At 32.7% G+C, this 16,362-nt stretch overlaps 2 protein-coding genes across 2 annotated transcripts; both read right to left on the reverse strand.

Annotated features, from left to right (window-relative positions):
- Positions 1–94: 94 nt before the first annotated feature.
- Positions 95–3,284, reverse strand: LOC11422951 (60S ribosomal protein L11). The gene is made up of 5 exons (XM_003598091.4): positions 3,139–3,284; positions 1,887–1,997; positions 1,759–1,801; positions 834–1,029; positions 95–521 (listed from the first exon to the last, which is right to left on the reverse strand). The coding sequence occupies exons 1-5, from the start codon at positions 3,139–3,141 to the stop codon at positions 326–328; spliced, it is 549 nt and encodes a 182-aa protein (XP_003598139.1). The 5' UTR covers positions 3,142–3,284; the 3' UTR covers positions 95–325.
- Positions 3,285–6,458: 3,174 nt separating this feature from the next.
- LOC11415198 (histone acetyltransferase of the MYST family 2) lies at positions 6,459–12,966 on the reverse strand. The gene is made up of 9 exons (XM_003598092.4): positions 12,609–12,966; positions 11,899–11,987; positions 11,057–11,119; positions 10,397–10,606; positions 8,802–8,870; positions 7,924–8,085; positions 7,442–7,535; positions 7,206–7,348; positions 6,459–6,929 (listed from the first exon to the last, which is right to left on the reverse strand). The coding sequence occupies exons 1-9, from the start codon at positions 12,895–12,897 to the stop codon at positions 6,726–6,728; spliced, it is 1,323 nt and encodes a 440-aa protein (XP_003598140.2). The 5' UTR covers positions 12,898–12,966; the 3' UTR covers positions 6,459–6,725.
- Between the last annotated feature and the right edge of the window lie 3,396 nt (positions 12,967–16,362).

Consider the following 16,362-nt stretch of genomic DNA (forward strand, 5'->3'; position numbering starts at 1 on the left):
TTTTCCATTTTTTTAGTTTCATATAAAAATGAAGTAAAAAAGAGTTGTTATCCTCATAATTCAATTTCTAGCAAGTGATACACAGTCACATGGATAAATGAAAACAAAAATAGATTAGATAGATACTCTGTAACATAAGCTTGCAATCAGTTTTGATGTCAAAATTTGATGATATTGGGAGAAGAAAAAAAATTAAACAAACATCTTACATATCTGGTCAAAAGTAGTATTCATACCAATGCAGAAATTTAAGCTACTGATTCAAGAAACATCAAACTACACTCAACAAAATTCAGAACTCGTACTCAAGAATGTCCTGATCTCACTAAACAATTGCCTGGGACTTGTTTAGGATCACACCTTCATATTTAACTTGGAACCACTTCATGGCATCATCCTTTGTGACACGATGCTGGATTCCAACTCTTGCCTTGCACCTACGACGACGTCCAACACGATAACCAGGGCGCTCCAAGACAACAAAAAAATCCATTCCATAAATACCAGTGGAAGGATCATACCTGAAGCATAATTTTAAACGTCAATATGGTAAAAAACAATCATTTGAAACATAAGAAAACAACAACAAACAAAAAAAAATATACAAAGGAAAAGGAATTGATACACAGACAGCAGATTGAATTCCTAATTTTTTTTTCAAATTAAAAGGTTTCATAAGTTAACCCACAATTTTTCATAAGTTAACCCACAATTGAACTTAGCATAAAAAATCAAAAATTAATCAAAAAAAAAATGAAAGAAATGGCCTTGCAATAATCATGAATATTCTAACAAATAACTTCAGCATAAATAGAACTGTTTTTTCAGCTTACTTGATTCCCAAATCAATATGTTCCTGAATACCGAAGCCAAAACACCCGGTATCACTGAAGTTTCTCCTCAACAGCTCATATTCCTTGACCTTCAAGCCACTCTCCAAAAGCTGCATTGCCTTGTCGCCTCTAACAGTGACGTAGCATGCAATCTTTTCATTCCTTCTAATACCAAAGGAACGGACGGTGTACCTAGCTGTAATAAGCACAAGAGCGAAAGAAGAACCAATCAGGACACAACCACAACGCAAAATATCCAATACACATGTAAACTATGTCATGGACACAACTGACATATTTAAGCTAGTCTGCGAGTCCTAAATAATGAAAATTTAACTCAAAGCCTTGAATTATATATTTCAAAGTGTAACGATGCAGAAGGCAGACCATGGCAGAAGGCCAAAAACTCTATTTCAAGCCTTGAATTTCAAAGTAACGGAATGCAGAAGACGGACCATAGCAGAAGGTCAAAAACTCCATTTCAAGCCAACATGACATTGTCATTCTACACAAATTGGCCATATCCACTATTTGACAACACTGGTATTTTGTCGATCAAAATTGTTACAACACAGTTTATCTTTGACACTAAGTCCTGGTATGAAGTAATTTTTTCTTTATGGGAATTTGTCAATTAAAATAAGGTAATGTTCTTTGCTTACGAAAATATATGTATAAGTTTTCCATTAGAACCTAAAAAACTAACAAATAATAACTTAAGCAAATATTGATACAGAATAATTATGTTTTTTAGACTCCGCAATAAGAATATAAAAAATAATTCTAATAAAAAAAATGTACAGAACATGTCTACTAGGTTTTTCAAATTGATATCAAATTACATGTTAAACAAAATAGGAATATAAAATCAAATAATAGAAAGAAAAAAAAAAACATAAAATAGAGAAGAAATTATAAAAAATACCTTTGGAGAAAACAGGAGTTTGGCCACTTAGCTGTTCAAGAACCTATGAGAAAGAGAAATCATATTAGTAATGAAATTGAAAGGAAGGAATTAAGAGAGTCTGTGTGAAAATGATACTGAGAAAATACCTTTGCAGCTCTGGTGAGACGATCTCCACTTTCACCAACGGAGATGTTGAGGACAAGTTTTTGCACTTTGATTTCCCTCATAGGATTCGACAGTTTCTTCTCTGACAACGCCTGTCATTAGCATTATTTGTCAATTTCATTCTGTCCCAGTAATATTAAACTAAGTAGACATTGGCCGATGCAAATTCGATGGGATTTTCATCGTTAATCATTATATATTATAAACAAACACATTGAATGATATTCTTTTGTTCATTTGAAATGTTATGATAAAAAAAATAATAATAATAAACCATCAATTTAGTCTCTAAACTATAAAAATACAAAACAATCCCCAAACTATATGAAATCCATCGATTTAGTCCCTGGTATTGAGATATTGGTGATTGAATTGACGGATTTCCGTAAACTTTTGGGATTAGATCGATGTAATCATTGTTTTCAAATTGAATATATCAATATAGCCAAATTCATAGACTAAATTGATGAAAGTGATAGTTTAGGTACTGAATTGATGGTTTATTCGATAAAAAAATATGAAGACTAAGCATTGAAATTTGTTTTGCAATCATTGTTTTCAAATTGAATATCATCAATAAAATCAAATTCATAGACTTGCATGTTCAAACATAACAAAATATCTTAAACAAAAAATTTGGTAAATGTTCCATACATGATAAGAGTCTGCTTAGATTGGCTTATTTGAGTTTAACTACTGGCATAAGCACTTACGAAACTGTTCAAGAAAACTAACGAAAAACAGCTTATGGCATGTTTACAAGTTGCTTTCAGCTTACTTCCATAAGCTCTCCAAGATAACTTAAGAAAACAAGTTATAGCTTATATGAAAAACAGTTTGAATTGATTTTATCTTTAGTTATACATAAGCACTTAATTAAACTGCTTATCAAAACATGACCTAGATACCAAACCAGATTATCTAGATCAAAATGTGGAGTACCAAAAATTGATTAACAAATTAAAATTAGCATGTAATAATGAGATCCAAAATCATGTTGCTGCTAATAATAGAACTCAGAATGTAAATCTAGAATAAAATTAGTGTCACATACGAAATGAATCAGAATATAAAAAAAGGTTTGAAACCCTAAAAAATGATGCAATTACATAAATTGGATTAGATTAAATTGAATAGAAATAAAAGTAATCTAGCTATTACTACATAAAATAGAATAGAAAAAGAATAGGAAGAACTGAAAAATGAAGAGAAACGAAAGAGAATTGGTTTTACCATTTGGAATGAATTGGTTGTTCTTTCTGACAGAAACGAAAGAGAACGGCGCGAATGGAGACGGTAACACTCGGGATATGGTGTATACTGCTCACTAACTAGGGTTTCTAGCTTTTAAGAGAACCAAATGACGACTATACCCTTCTTTTTCATTTTATCTTTGAAATTGTACTCCATTTCAAAATATAATAAAATTCATTTTTTAGGTTTATTCATTTAATATGAACCACATACATCATTAAATGAATGAATTTAAAAAGTGAATCTTGCTTATATTTTAAAACGGAGGGAGTATTCTCCTTAAATTTGTGAAAGGAACAAACAAAAATTATGATTTTGAATTATGTTGAGCATTTTTATCTTTTTATTTTATTAATTTATATCTAATTTATTATTGATTAATCCTTAAATTATATTACATATAAAACATTAGTCTCTCCCTTGAAGAAAAAAAAAATTGTAGTTCTTATATATAAGTTCTAAGAAAATCAAGAGTTTTCTTATATCATTTAAAAAAAAGCTCATTTATCAACACATTATTTTGGTTGCAATTTTAACTTCCACCAATGAAAAAGTCTATATAGAGCAATTTAGGCAATTTTAACTTCCCACTCACAGCTGGAAAAGTGGAAAAGTAATTTGTGAATTTTATATACTTGAAAATAAAAACAACGCATTATTTTGGTTGCAATTTTAACTTCCACCAGTGAAAAAGTCGATATAGGGCAATTTGGACAATTTTAACTTCCACTGGTGGAAAAGTAATTTGTGGATTTTATATACTTGAAATTAAAAACAACACATTATTTTGGTTGGAATTTTAACTTCCACCACTGGAAAAAATGGAAAAGTCAATATAGGGGGAAAGTCAATATAGGGCAATTTGGGCAACACATGTCACACTATGTTACTATTTGACTCAAGTATTTTTATAGTCACTTTGAAACAATAAGTGGTTGCAAGACAAGGTACTTGAAAACCCAATATATCAACGGCTAATTTGCTGGCACAGCCTTGGAAAACTCATATAAAGCAAATGATAAACATAAGAATGAGATTTTAGGGGAAATTGAGCCAATTGAGTTGAAGCCAAACTTGACAACAATCTTAATGGGTGGCATTTAGGGTGGGTGAGGGAAAAAGTTTCCCACCATGAGAAAGTTTTTTCTAACCATAAGATTAAATAGGTGCACAGATTTTACCATGACCTGCCCACACCATATATTTTCCCCACATCTTCTTCAACCTCATGCAAATCTGCAAATCAGCCACGAACAGAAGGAATTTTTGAAATTCTAATATACACATCTTACTATTTGACTTTTCAATCAGCTAAATAGTCTCCATTGTATTTGAAATCATTTGTTCAGTTAATAATCGTTCTATTTTCTTAGTGACCGCATGTCAAACCATCCTTTTGGAGTTTTGGAATCAAAGTAAGAATTTGTTGCCGTTATGGTCGACGTCGCCGTCGCACCTCTCGTCGCCGGTGTTTAGATATGCACCTCTCTCCGACGATGTTTAGATCCGCACATTTCCTTTCCTTGGGGTTATCATTTTGTTTCTATTAGATTACACAGTACACACACCATATGCTGCAAACAGAACAACGTTACACACACGAAGTACGAAGTGAAAACAACATGCTTACACGACACACATAAGAAATGAAAATGGCCATGCTTGTTTTTTTTTATTTTATTTTAAGGAATGGTCATGCTTGCTTATGAAATAGAAAAGGAAGTTAAAAGGGTATTGAAAGGGCGATTTTTCGAAATTATTGGTATCTCTAAAATTCATTCAATGTGTTAGACCAAAATCATCTTAACAAAAAAGATTGATTTTAAATGGATATGGGTTGGTGAGTGAATTGCAAATTTGTATTTTCAAGGGTTGAAGATGATGGAGGAAAATATATGGTGTGGAGAGACCATTTTAAAATCTGTGCACCTCTTTAATCTTATGGTAAGAAAAAACTTTCCCATAGTGAGAAACTCTTTCTCTCACCCACCCTAAATGCCACCATCTTAATGACATGTACCGATGAAGAAAACAAAAACAATTCTCAGGACAGTGAAACACCACGTCAGTTCAATTAATATCAAAAAAAACTATATACCTTCATTCTCATTACAACAGCACCCTAAAAGCAAAACCACAATCAAGTCTATTCATCAAGTTCTACTCCCCCTTCAAACAAACAATCAAAACCAAAAATACAACACCATCAAAGCAAACAGAACATCACAACCAAACACAACAACAATAACAATCATTATCTATAAATGATACTAGACAAACAATTACTATTTCAAATGTCATTGTCACACTTAATATGAGATGAGGAACTATTTTTCAAAATTATCCCTTGCTTTGGAGAAGTTGGAATAGTTAGAGGCAAAATGAAATACACCGTAAAATACAAACTGTCAAAGTCACTTCATGCAAATCAATTTAAGCATAATTAAACACAAGTAATTAAGATAGAAAACCACAAAAAATTCATATTTACCTATCAGGCTACCAACCACTTCTTCATCACTTTCAGCAGTAGAAGATGAATTAACACACTAGCATTTTAGAATCTTACATATTGAAGCTTCTTGCTCCTCAAGTTTGATACACAATGAAAAATAAAATAATCTCTAGTGAGTACTGAGAAATACTTCTAGGTCTATTCTTACAAGAAAAATAGCTATAAAAGAAAGCCTCGGCGCTGACTGGACTGGTGTCACCACTCTTACAACTGGGTTAAATTGAACCAGTTTTTTCAAAATTAGGCAAAAGCAGTTCTTAAACTAGAAGAATAACAAGGAGCAGCCGATATATCTAACAGATTGCAAGATCTATCAATCTAGAAGAATAACAAAACAAGATAGGGAACTTCTACGGTACACTCACAAAGTGAGGTGTACCGGTACTCCTGCTTCATAATTTTATAAATTAACGATCATTTTTTATGTAATAAATAGCTATTTGTCAATATTTATATTTTATAAAACATCATTTCATAAGAAAAAACATCATTTCATTGTTTATAAGAATTATAGTAATTTTTTTTACATATTATCATAAAAAATAATGAATGTTCTCGATGATGAGTGATAAAAATTCAAAAAATAATAATTTCATTTTGTTGACATTTTTGAAGAATAAGATTTAGTTATTATAATTATAAATGATAAAAAAAATATTTTTCTTCAAAAAACAACTTATTTAACTATTAATTTAAAGAGTGGGTGTACCGGTACACTCAAATGTATTGAGTGTACCATAGAATTTTCCAACAAGATATTGTTTACAAACATTCTTATATCACCTTTATGAGAAACATAGGCCAATCTTATCCAATTGTCAAAAAAGAAATAGCCAGGAATATCCATAAAATAAAAATCGTTCCTCTGGATAATAGGATCAATACAGACATTACAAAGCATATAAATCAGTCAAGAGTTTGCGTTCCTATTGTCATCTAATCTAAGATGTTAGTAATACACATACATCAAAGGAGCAATGTTTCCAACTAATAAACCTAGTCTACACTCTATACACAAGCAGAAGTTACATCATAGCAGTTCTTTGATGGATCAACTTTGTTCTTTATAAGGTGTCCAAATCAATTTGCTAACATCAACGTCAAGACCCCCTCTGCCAGCCGCTTTAAGATGGCGATCCAAAACTTTTGGATCCGCACAAATGACATGCTGTCCTTTCCTGTATTGAATCAGTTCTAGGCTCTGTAGAGTTGTCAATATATCTTCAGCTTTAATGGCAGTCATATCACTCAGCTCCTGCAAAACAAAACCTTCTTTAATTACCATAGCATTGACAAGTAGAAAGAGCTAATGCCTAATACATAAACTTTCATATTGTAAGCGCTTACTTAAGTTGTTTATCCAAACATCTCATATATCCCAGCAAGTAAAATATTAAAAATAATTAAAATCAAACCTAATCAACATAAACGTAAGTTCAACAGAGACCGAAATCTCAAATGAACTTTACTTGTAAATATATAAACATGAATTTGCCATTGACTTTTGAAGAAGAAAATGGAAGAGGCTTACCTTGATAGAAATGTTTCCCTTATGCTTTTTCAGAATGTCTAAAAGAACCCTGGTCCAATATCCTCTGTAGCTTAGCAGTCCAAGGTCTGAAAGGGGCCTTTCAGGTGTACCAACTTTTCCCTCCTTCTTCGAAAGTTCATATGCTGTCCAATGTTTCACACCATAATGAACTTTACTTAAACGGTTACATATAAAACAAACAAATATGAAGAGGCCTATTATTCAGGAGAACTTACAGAAAGCAATTAGAAATTTTCCATAGCCTTTCCTTTGGTAAGGTGGGAGGGTGAGGATACATGCCAAATTGTAGGATTCCTCGGAATGTTTTTCCTTTACGATAAAAAAGCAATCAATATCAATAAGGTTGTCCATAATGTCAAACAAATAATGAATAAATTCTTACTGTAACCAATAGAATTATGGAAATTGAAGATAAATTATATTCAAATGAAGTTCATTTTTCAAATTACAACCATCATTAATGTCTGTCAAAACAACAACTTTTTTTAGGAAGTCTGTCAAAACAAATTAGCTCCTAAAGTAAAGACACTCCTAAATAAATAAAATTATAGTAATACAGCATGATAACTGGCCCTGCTACTTCAGAGACTGTACACTAGTACAAATAGAACAGTTAAATGGGCTTTTAGGTGTAAAAATAAATAAATAAATTACAAATATCTAACAGCGAACAAAAATAATAAAAATGTTGTATTACCTTCGAAAAATATCCAACCATGTGGCATCCTCTTTCATCACATTCACACAAAACATAGAACAGAAACAGGTCAACATCATAGTAGAGGGTCTTGTGATCAAGAAACAACTTGGCCAAATAACAAAGATTCTGCCCATAAACCTTGTTCTTCTTGCCATCAACCTGATTTCAGACATATAGTAATAAATAATTAAAAACAATAGCAAAATTCAAACTACACACTGACTCTCTTGCACTCAGCAATTTCCTGCCAGACAACCGAGTGTTCTCAAAACTCGGTTATCATTACCTCCCGAAACTCATTTCACTAAAAAAATCTTTCAATACTTCGGATACTAGAAGACTCAACCATTTAAATTTGGCAGACAAGTATCAATTTTCTCAATAAATATTTTAGTAATTTTGAAATCCTATTGCACCTAAAAAACCACATACATCACAGTAGAAAGAATAGCACCTAATAAACCACATACATCCCCCCAGTAGAAAGAATATTTATATGCATGTGTGTGTGGGCACACGCGCGCGCGCGCACACACATGTATATAATATATATTAAATACCAAAGTAAATATGAAGATAGAGACGAAGAGCATTTGGAGAAGGAAAAATGTCTCATATAGTTTACACTTTTACAGATTCATAAATCTCCATTACTTCATCAATAAACAAGATAGCAAGAAAGATAGTTTAATTTACATACACGGGGCATTCATGATACACGATAATTTTTGGAAAAGCCAGACAAGAAATTGACAATTATTTCAATCTCCAAAATTAAACATAATGGAAGACGGTGACATCTGACAACAAAGAACAAGAAAAGAATAAAGCAAGAACTTGTATCAATGAAAAAAGCATTAGAGTTAAAAATGTACCTCAAACATTGACAATGTACCACTTCTGTATATCTCATCACCAGGGGGATGCTTAAGATCACATTTTTTCTGCATGAACAGGAAGGCGCAGAAAATGGTGTATCAGTATTCAGTACATAAAACTAGGACATTTTTCTAAAGATATTTTTTAGTCTTTTGGAGGATGGAACTTGGAAGAAACACCAATAACGTCATTCAATAGGTCATTTCATATGACTCACTAGTCCAGTACCCTTATATTAACTCCAAGTGTTCCAGAAAATAATGAATTTGATTAACCCAAAAAATTCATTTTCAAATAAATAACAGCATTAATAAATTTTAAAGATTAAATTATTAGTCATAAATATAAGTATAGAAAACAGCAGCAGGGAGTTAGCTTATTTGCAATCACATAATGCTACAACAGATAGAACTGCAACAAAATATGAGCATGACAGGAGCATATTATAAGATAAATAATAACTCAATCATATAGGGACCACAAGGAGGATAACTGCAGTAAAATTGATAATGGTAAAACATAAAGAAAAAAACAACTTTTTTCCATATACAAGTTTACTGCCTTAGTGTTTACATAATAATAATACATGAACATTAACCAAGCTTTATCTGACTAGGTCGATTAGCTACATGGATAAAAATATGCTAAAATGTTGTATCATAAAATAATAAGATTAAGAAAAACCCACAATCATTATATGCAATACCAAGGGTTGCTGACAAAATATGTATATGCGTGTAAGTCATTGAAAAAACTAAAGCATGGGCATGTGTTTGGATATCGAATGATGGGCGGAATGGAATGGAACAAAATGAAACTAGATTAACAAAACTACCACTTAGGCTTTGTTTGGGAGTTTGGAGGGGAAGGGAAGGCTTTAGAGGGTTGGAAATATAGTGGAAAATTATAAAATCTTTCACATTTTTTGAAAGAGTAATTTTTTAGAGAATGATAAATTAATGTTCATGGTTAATATATTTTTAATTTTAAGAATATTACAACTACATAGATTAAATTTAAAGAATTCATGTAAACCCTCCAAAACCCTCCTCCAATACAATTTTTGAGTTCCCCAAAATGAGGAGAGTTTTGTATTATGAAGTAAAATGAACCCCCAAAACCTTCCCCTCTCAATGTCATCTATTTCGTCCACTTGCTCATTCCTTTTTTTTCCAAACCCCTCCCCTCCCTTCCCCTACAAACTCGCAAACAAAGCCTTAATGTTTTGGATATTTTAAGATGAAACAAGATCTTTCCCATTTCTTTGAAACAAAATACCAGGTTATGTGGGAGAAATTCAAAAAATTATAATTTATGGCATTCCACTCCATCCTTCGAAGCAAACATAACCTAAAGTAAAATAATAGAACCAACCAATCTAGTTATAAGTAGAAATATAATTATTATAATTAACAGTTATCATATAAACAATTTTCAATTAACAATTATCATAAAACAAAGCACCAATTAGAAAAACTGCAAAATGACTGACGAAAAACAAAAGATATGGGTGTTGCACAGCAGAAAATAGCCACTTTTCAAAATAAAGGGAAGTGAAGGGGGAAAGGGGATTATTTCATGCACCACTCACCATATGCCTCTGAAGCTGCTCTTTGCGCTTCATGAAATTGAGGCAAAACTCACAAAAGAACAGCTTCAAACAGTCATTGTATTCTGATGGAAATGGGGAGAAGTACCATGTCTCGATCTCATATCTTCCAAGTTCAATAGTAGCTATATTTTTCACTTTTGTAAACTCCTCATGTTCTCGTAAACTAGCAGCATCAAGCTCTTCATGGCCCTATAAAAGTAACAGTGAAAATGTAAACTAGAAAATATAAGGAATACAGTACAGTTTGAGAAAGGAATATCAGCCCGTAGAGTACACTGGTTTCACATTCAAGAAAGCATTCACAAGCATCAATCCCCAACTAAATAGTATCACAATTACTTATTTCTTGTGACTTCAATTTCATAATAAAAACTTCAAGTATGAAAACAAGTGTACTGGCAACTGACAAGTTATTCAATTAGAGCACTGTGAACAAATACTTGATTACCAAAAGTTAAAAACATTTATTTATTTTCAAGCAAAACTACAAATTACCTCAGGTTCAAATAGCAACTACACACACTTGAGCACATGTAGAAAACAAGACTTAAAGGTCTGAAATTTAGTATGTTCTATTCTGTGTTTATTTCTGACTACCAGCCTAGGTTCAGTTATAATTGAAAAGTAACCATTCAATACCTCTACATGTGTCTCATCGATCTTCCTCTTTTGGTGACGTGTCATCTTCAAACCTGATGCCCCCTGGAAAATTACAAGTACAGCTTTTTAAATGAGTTTATTCACAAAGAGAATGCATGTTTTGAAATAAGCGGTAAACATAAACGAAAAAGCAAGCACTGCTCGTCGTATTAAAATGAAGAACGGACAGTGCAAGTGACTAATGACTGCACATCAATATTTAATTTTAGCACCATAAAACAAATATTCTGAAACTTAGCAACAGTTTTAATGTCATATGACACACAGAGCTAACATCGTCCAGCAGGAAAAAAAGATTTAATTATCGTGGCTGTACTGCTGTGGAAAAAGAACAAATAATGTCAAGGCAGACAAAGTCTAACAGAGGAAAGCCTAAACCTCTACTTCCCTCTGGTATATCTAAAGTGCACTTTTGGCTGATTTCTTGTTTTAGTTGAAAATGTCACTAGCACAACTCTTCATGACAGCTCCTTCTAGACCTGCTGCTTTTGGAAATGGGAATGCATCAGAGAACAATCCCTTAATTTTAATCCTCGGTTGCACAAACCAATTAACCAAGACACCTACTCTTTTTATGTTTTATGAATATCGTGAATTCATGAGATAATAAAGAGTAACTGGACTAGCCAAAGGGATAAGGTTAAGGTACATCATGTTGATTTCGGCATTCTATTATTCTTTCTCACTAAAGATATACTTACTTAGTGTCATGGAGTGAACAAGGTTTTCTTTCTAAAGAAACATTTATATGCATCTCTCAAATAAAAAAAATAGACAGTCCAAAATAAATGAAAGCAAACAATTTGAAGTATAATCATTACCTTCTCCTCCACTTTCTCATCAACAACTGCCTCCACAGATTCAAGATCAAGCTGGTCAAGTTTCACCCACTCATCAAGCCTCCTATTGACTGCCAAAAACAAAAACAAAAAAATAAAAAAAATGACCATAACAATTAGCATCTTAGCATCCCTGCATACAGCAAATAAACATAGCAAGTAGCCAAATATATTGGAAGGAGTTTGGAATATTCAAAAACAAAAACAAAGTCTCAAACATAACCCATATAATGTTATTGCTATGTTCACAAGTTCTAATAACAGAACCAAATATTATGTTGTATCAGAGTGGAATTGGACTTGGACCCTTTAAGTAGGTCTCTGGTTTGAGCCTTGTGGATGGAAAAAACATGGCTGAGAGGGGAGACCCAACTGAATTTGTTCAATCAGGTTCCCCAAACGATATTAGTCATTGATAAAGTTGATGGATACTTCGCACCAATAGCATGGTTACCACGTAAAAAAAAAAATGTACACAATCCAGCAAATTCTCAAACCCAAAAAACTCAAAACCCTAAAAATTCAAATTCCATTCATTGACATTCAAATAAACACTACAACTAAATTAATAAACAATTCAACAAATTCTCAAACCACAAAACCCAAAATCAAACACGGTTCACAATTGAAAACCCTAAATTTCATTAAATAGAAGTAGAAAAATGAACAAAAAATGAAAATTAGGTTCATACACTCAGTATAATGGACGTAATACTCATAATCATTAGGTCCACAGCCATGGACTCTCCTTCGTTCGATGACTTTGACAGGATGATACTTTCCATCTCTCCAACGGCACATCACGCGCGTCCCAACCTCCAACGGAAGCACAGAAGATCTCCGCCGCTTCACCAATTCGTACTCCGGTACCGAATCTGACGGCGGAGGGCGCATGCCACCATCGGTTAACGGCGATTTGCCGTGACCGGCGGCCGGAGCGGTGCCGTTTTCCGCGCTGATTGGTGCGTCGAGCGAACCCATGAAATGGTTTGCGTTTTTTTTTTGTTATTCGGTTTTTGGGATAAAAAGGAGAATGTAATCGTGTGTGGTTTGAGTCGGTGTGTACTGACTGTGTCCTATAAGTTGGGAGTTTTTTATTCCCATTATAATTTTACTAGCGTCCACGTGCCCGTCTGTCCGTTTTTTCTACTGCGCTAACGTATGCATATACTTAATTATGTTTCTTTGTATAAGTTGGTTTCATTTTTGACGAGTAAATAGTCAATTACCCCCCTGAAATTGTAACTTTCGTCAAAAACCCCCCTGAATTTTGCAAAATGTCAAAAACCCCCCTGAAATTGTCACGCGTCTGTCAATTACCCTCCTCCGTTAATTTCCTCCATCCAACATGCTGATGTGGCCGTTAACTGCCACATGGCACTGACACATGGTCAAAAAAGTCATGCCACGTCATAGGGGGGTAATTGACTATATTTTTTTTTTTTTTGGAAAAAATCTGATTTTTTTTTTTCTTTTCATAATTAACATTTGTGCCACCCACTGTACATGCAAATACCCCCTGAAATTAAACATTTATGTGCAAATACCACCCTCAAATTTAAAATTTATGTAGCAAATATCCCCTCAAATTTATAACTTATATGCAAACATCCTCTTCAAATGTAAAACTTATATGCAAATTACACCTTGAATCATAAAACTTTAATGGTTAAGTAAAACTTATTCTTAATCTATAATTTACTATATCTCTAATAACAATAAAAAAGAAAAAAAAATCACATCTTTAAAATAAAACAAAGGGGGAGAGGTTATTGGTGCATGAATGGATGGTTGTGTGTAGGCTCACGTAGAATTGTTTTTTGGCCAAGAGCTTGGGAATATTTCTAGCTATGCTCCTTCAGGGGTTCCCACGGAACAGACCACTAGTTCTCTATCTGTTAAGGCCTAATGGTGTTGCTCGAAATGATGACAAATTATTGCCATTACACTTTTGTTGTTGGAGAAAATTTAACTTCCCGCTGTAATTACACTTTGCCATAACTACCAAATTTACCTTCATATATTATATATATGTCTTGGTCAAATCCTTGTTAATTTTTTTTTCTGTAGGATCTACAATTATTTGCTCTCAAAACACAACATTTTGATGCATATGCATCTCTGTTTCCATGTTATTTTAAAGATGTGATTTTTTTTTTCTTTTTTATTGTTATTAGAGATATAGTAAATTATAGATTAAGAATAAGTTTTACTTAACCATTAAAGTTTTATGATTCAAGGTGTAATTTGCATATAAGTTTTACATTTGGAAAGGATGTTTGCATATAAGTTATAAATTTGAGGGGATATTTGCTACATAAATTTTAAATTTGAGGGTGGTATTTGCTCATAAATGTTTAATTTCAGGGGGGGTATTTGCATGTTCAGTGGGTGGCACAAATGTTAATTATAAAAAGAAAAAAAAAATCACATTTAAAAAAAAAAAATCAGATTTTTTTCAAAAAAAAATAAATATAGTCAATTACCCCCCTATGACGTGGCATGACTTTTTTGACCATGTGTCAGTGCCACGTGGCAGTTAACGGCCACATTAGCATGTTGGATGGAGGAAATTAACGGAGGGGGGTAATTGACAGACGCTTGACAATTTCAGGGGGGGTTTTGACATTTTGCAAAATTCAGGGGGGTTTTTGACGAAAGTTACAATTTCAAGGGGGTAATTGACTATTTACTCATTTTTGACTTTGAATAGATTACATAATTTATAGGCATAAAAGATTGATAAACCAAAAGAAGTAAAATGTATGTTTGAGTCTCATCCTCAAAACTTTTGAGAAATTGGGAGCCATTAAAAGATAGTTATCGAATAACATCACAACACTTTGTATTCTTAAAATTGGGAGCCATTCAAAAGATAGTTACAGAAAAACATCACAACACTTTGTATTGTCCCTTGTTTCTCCATCACTTCCCTATCGATCGGTCTAAAGATTGAAAAAAATAATACATAAATAAAAATTTTGACAACAAATAACACAATAAATCTCCTAAAAAATAACACAATAAATAAAAGAAAGGAACAATTCAACAATAGTGGTTTAGGAAGTCCTGATCCGCCAGCCCGTTGCGTTTTCAGTTGGTGGTCGAGGATATTTGTTTCCTTTTTCTAATCTATCCCTTAAGTTGTGTTATTCGTCCATGCCTCTCCATGTATTTCCTCTCCCTCTAAGTTTTCTCTCTCACCCACTCATATTCAGGAAGTGGCCTCCAAGACATGCCAACAATTGGCCTTCCACTTATCCTGTGCACAACGCAACACCTACAACATCATAAAAAGAGAATACATCAATGCAAAAACTGTAGAGAAGAAAAAGAATATCTTTTGTCGGTTTTTAATTCCAAAATAGAGGTTTGCTTAAATTATACTATGTTACAATGCTTTAGCTATAGCCACTATTTGACAACTCTTTGTACTAAATAGCATACCACTCTTGCAGTGGATTATTTACCTTCATACAGCTACGACAGAGTGGTCGATATTGAACCACCGTCATGATGTCCCCATCTTTCATTCACAGATTAGCTTCAAAAAATGCCATTTTCATTTCTCCACATTATTTGTGACAGACAATAGAAAATAGAATAGAATATTAAAAAGTAGAAAATAAAATATTACAAACAACCAATCAGAAGAAAATAAATGCAAGCAAACTGAAGTTTTAGTGTCGAAGAAGTAAACTTGGTTCTGGAAGTTCTGAAGTGTTTCCATCAAGAGATCCACAATTTCAATCACCCCATCATGTTCTAATTTTTTTTTTGTTTATTCTGTGCACCCCTACCCATGTAGTAACACTGTTCTTGTCAAAAACAAAAAAAAATGTAGTAACACTGTTGCAATAGATTATCCCGCCAATATTGAATATGCAACTAAAGCATACCTAAGAAGGAAGGTAAAATTTGAAGTCATATGTTAGCAACCATATTTTGTGCGTAGCCTTTTATTCCATTTCAATCGTATGCCACTTTTTGAACTGAGTAATGCGTGATATTATATCATAGACTTAGCACTATTTTTGAAATCAATGACTGAATTGGAATCACTTATACCAACCAAGTATGACACCATATAGATATTAAAAAATCAAGCGTAAACTCAATTGAAGTGCAATGATCAATATTTTTTAGTATACCATGAGGTTTGCTTGTAACACCTGCTCCAAGTCTTTATGATCAACAACACAAACCATGGTTATTTAAATTGGATTCAAAAAAATTGAAAAAGAAATGACATAAATTTAAGGTTATCCCAATACTAAAACGAAATTGAGGGTGGAAATTCCAAATTGAAATTGACATAAATGAATATCCTAGAGGGTGTCCTCCACACTCGTTATTTATAATGAAAGTAGTAATATAAATAGATAGTAAGTAACATAACTTCAACAAATTTTTCGAAAGAAAGAAAAATTAAATACAGATTCTAGT

The sequence above is a fragment of the Medicago truncatula genome, chromosome 3 (genome assembly GCF_003473485.1).
Source record: "Medicago truncatula cultivar Jemalong A17 chromosome 3, MtrunA17r5.0-ANR, whole genome shotgun sequence".
NCBI lineage: Eukaryota > Viridiplantae > Streptophyta > Magnoliopsida > Fabales > Fabaceae > Medicago > Medicago truncatula.

Excerpts from the sequence above, each read along its gene's own strand:
- LOC11415198 (XM_003598092.4), bottom strand. The coding sequence starts at position 12,897 with ATGGGTTCGCTCGACGCACCAATCAGCGCGGAAAACGGCACCGCTCCG. Across the intron at positions 11,988-12,608 it reads TTACGTCCATTATACTGAGT|TCAATAGGAGGCTTGATGAG; the intron begins GTATGAACCTAA and ends TGTTTTTGGCAG. Across the intron at positions 8,871-10,396 it reads AGCAGCTTCAGAGGCATATG|AAAAAATGTGATCTTAAGCA; the intron begins GTGAGTGGTGCA and ends CTGTTCATGCAG.
- LOC11422951 (XM_003598091.4), bottom strand. Across the intron at positions 1,802-1,886 it reads GTCTCACCAGAGCTGCAAAG|GTTCTTGAACAGCTAAGTGG; the intron begins GTATTTTCTCAG and ends TCTTTCTCATAG. Across the intron at positions 1,030-1,758 it reads AACTCCTGTTTTCTCCAAAG|CTAGGTACACCGTCCGTTCC; the intron begins GTATTTTTTATA and ends TGCTTATTACAG.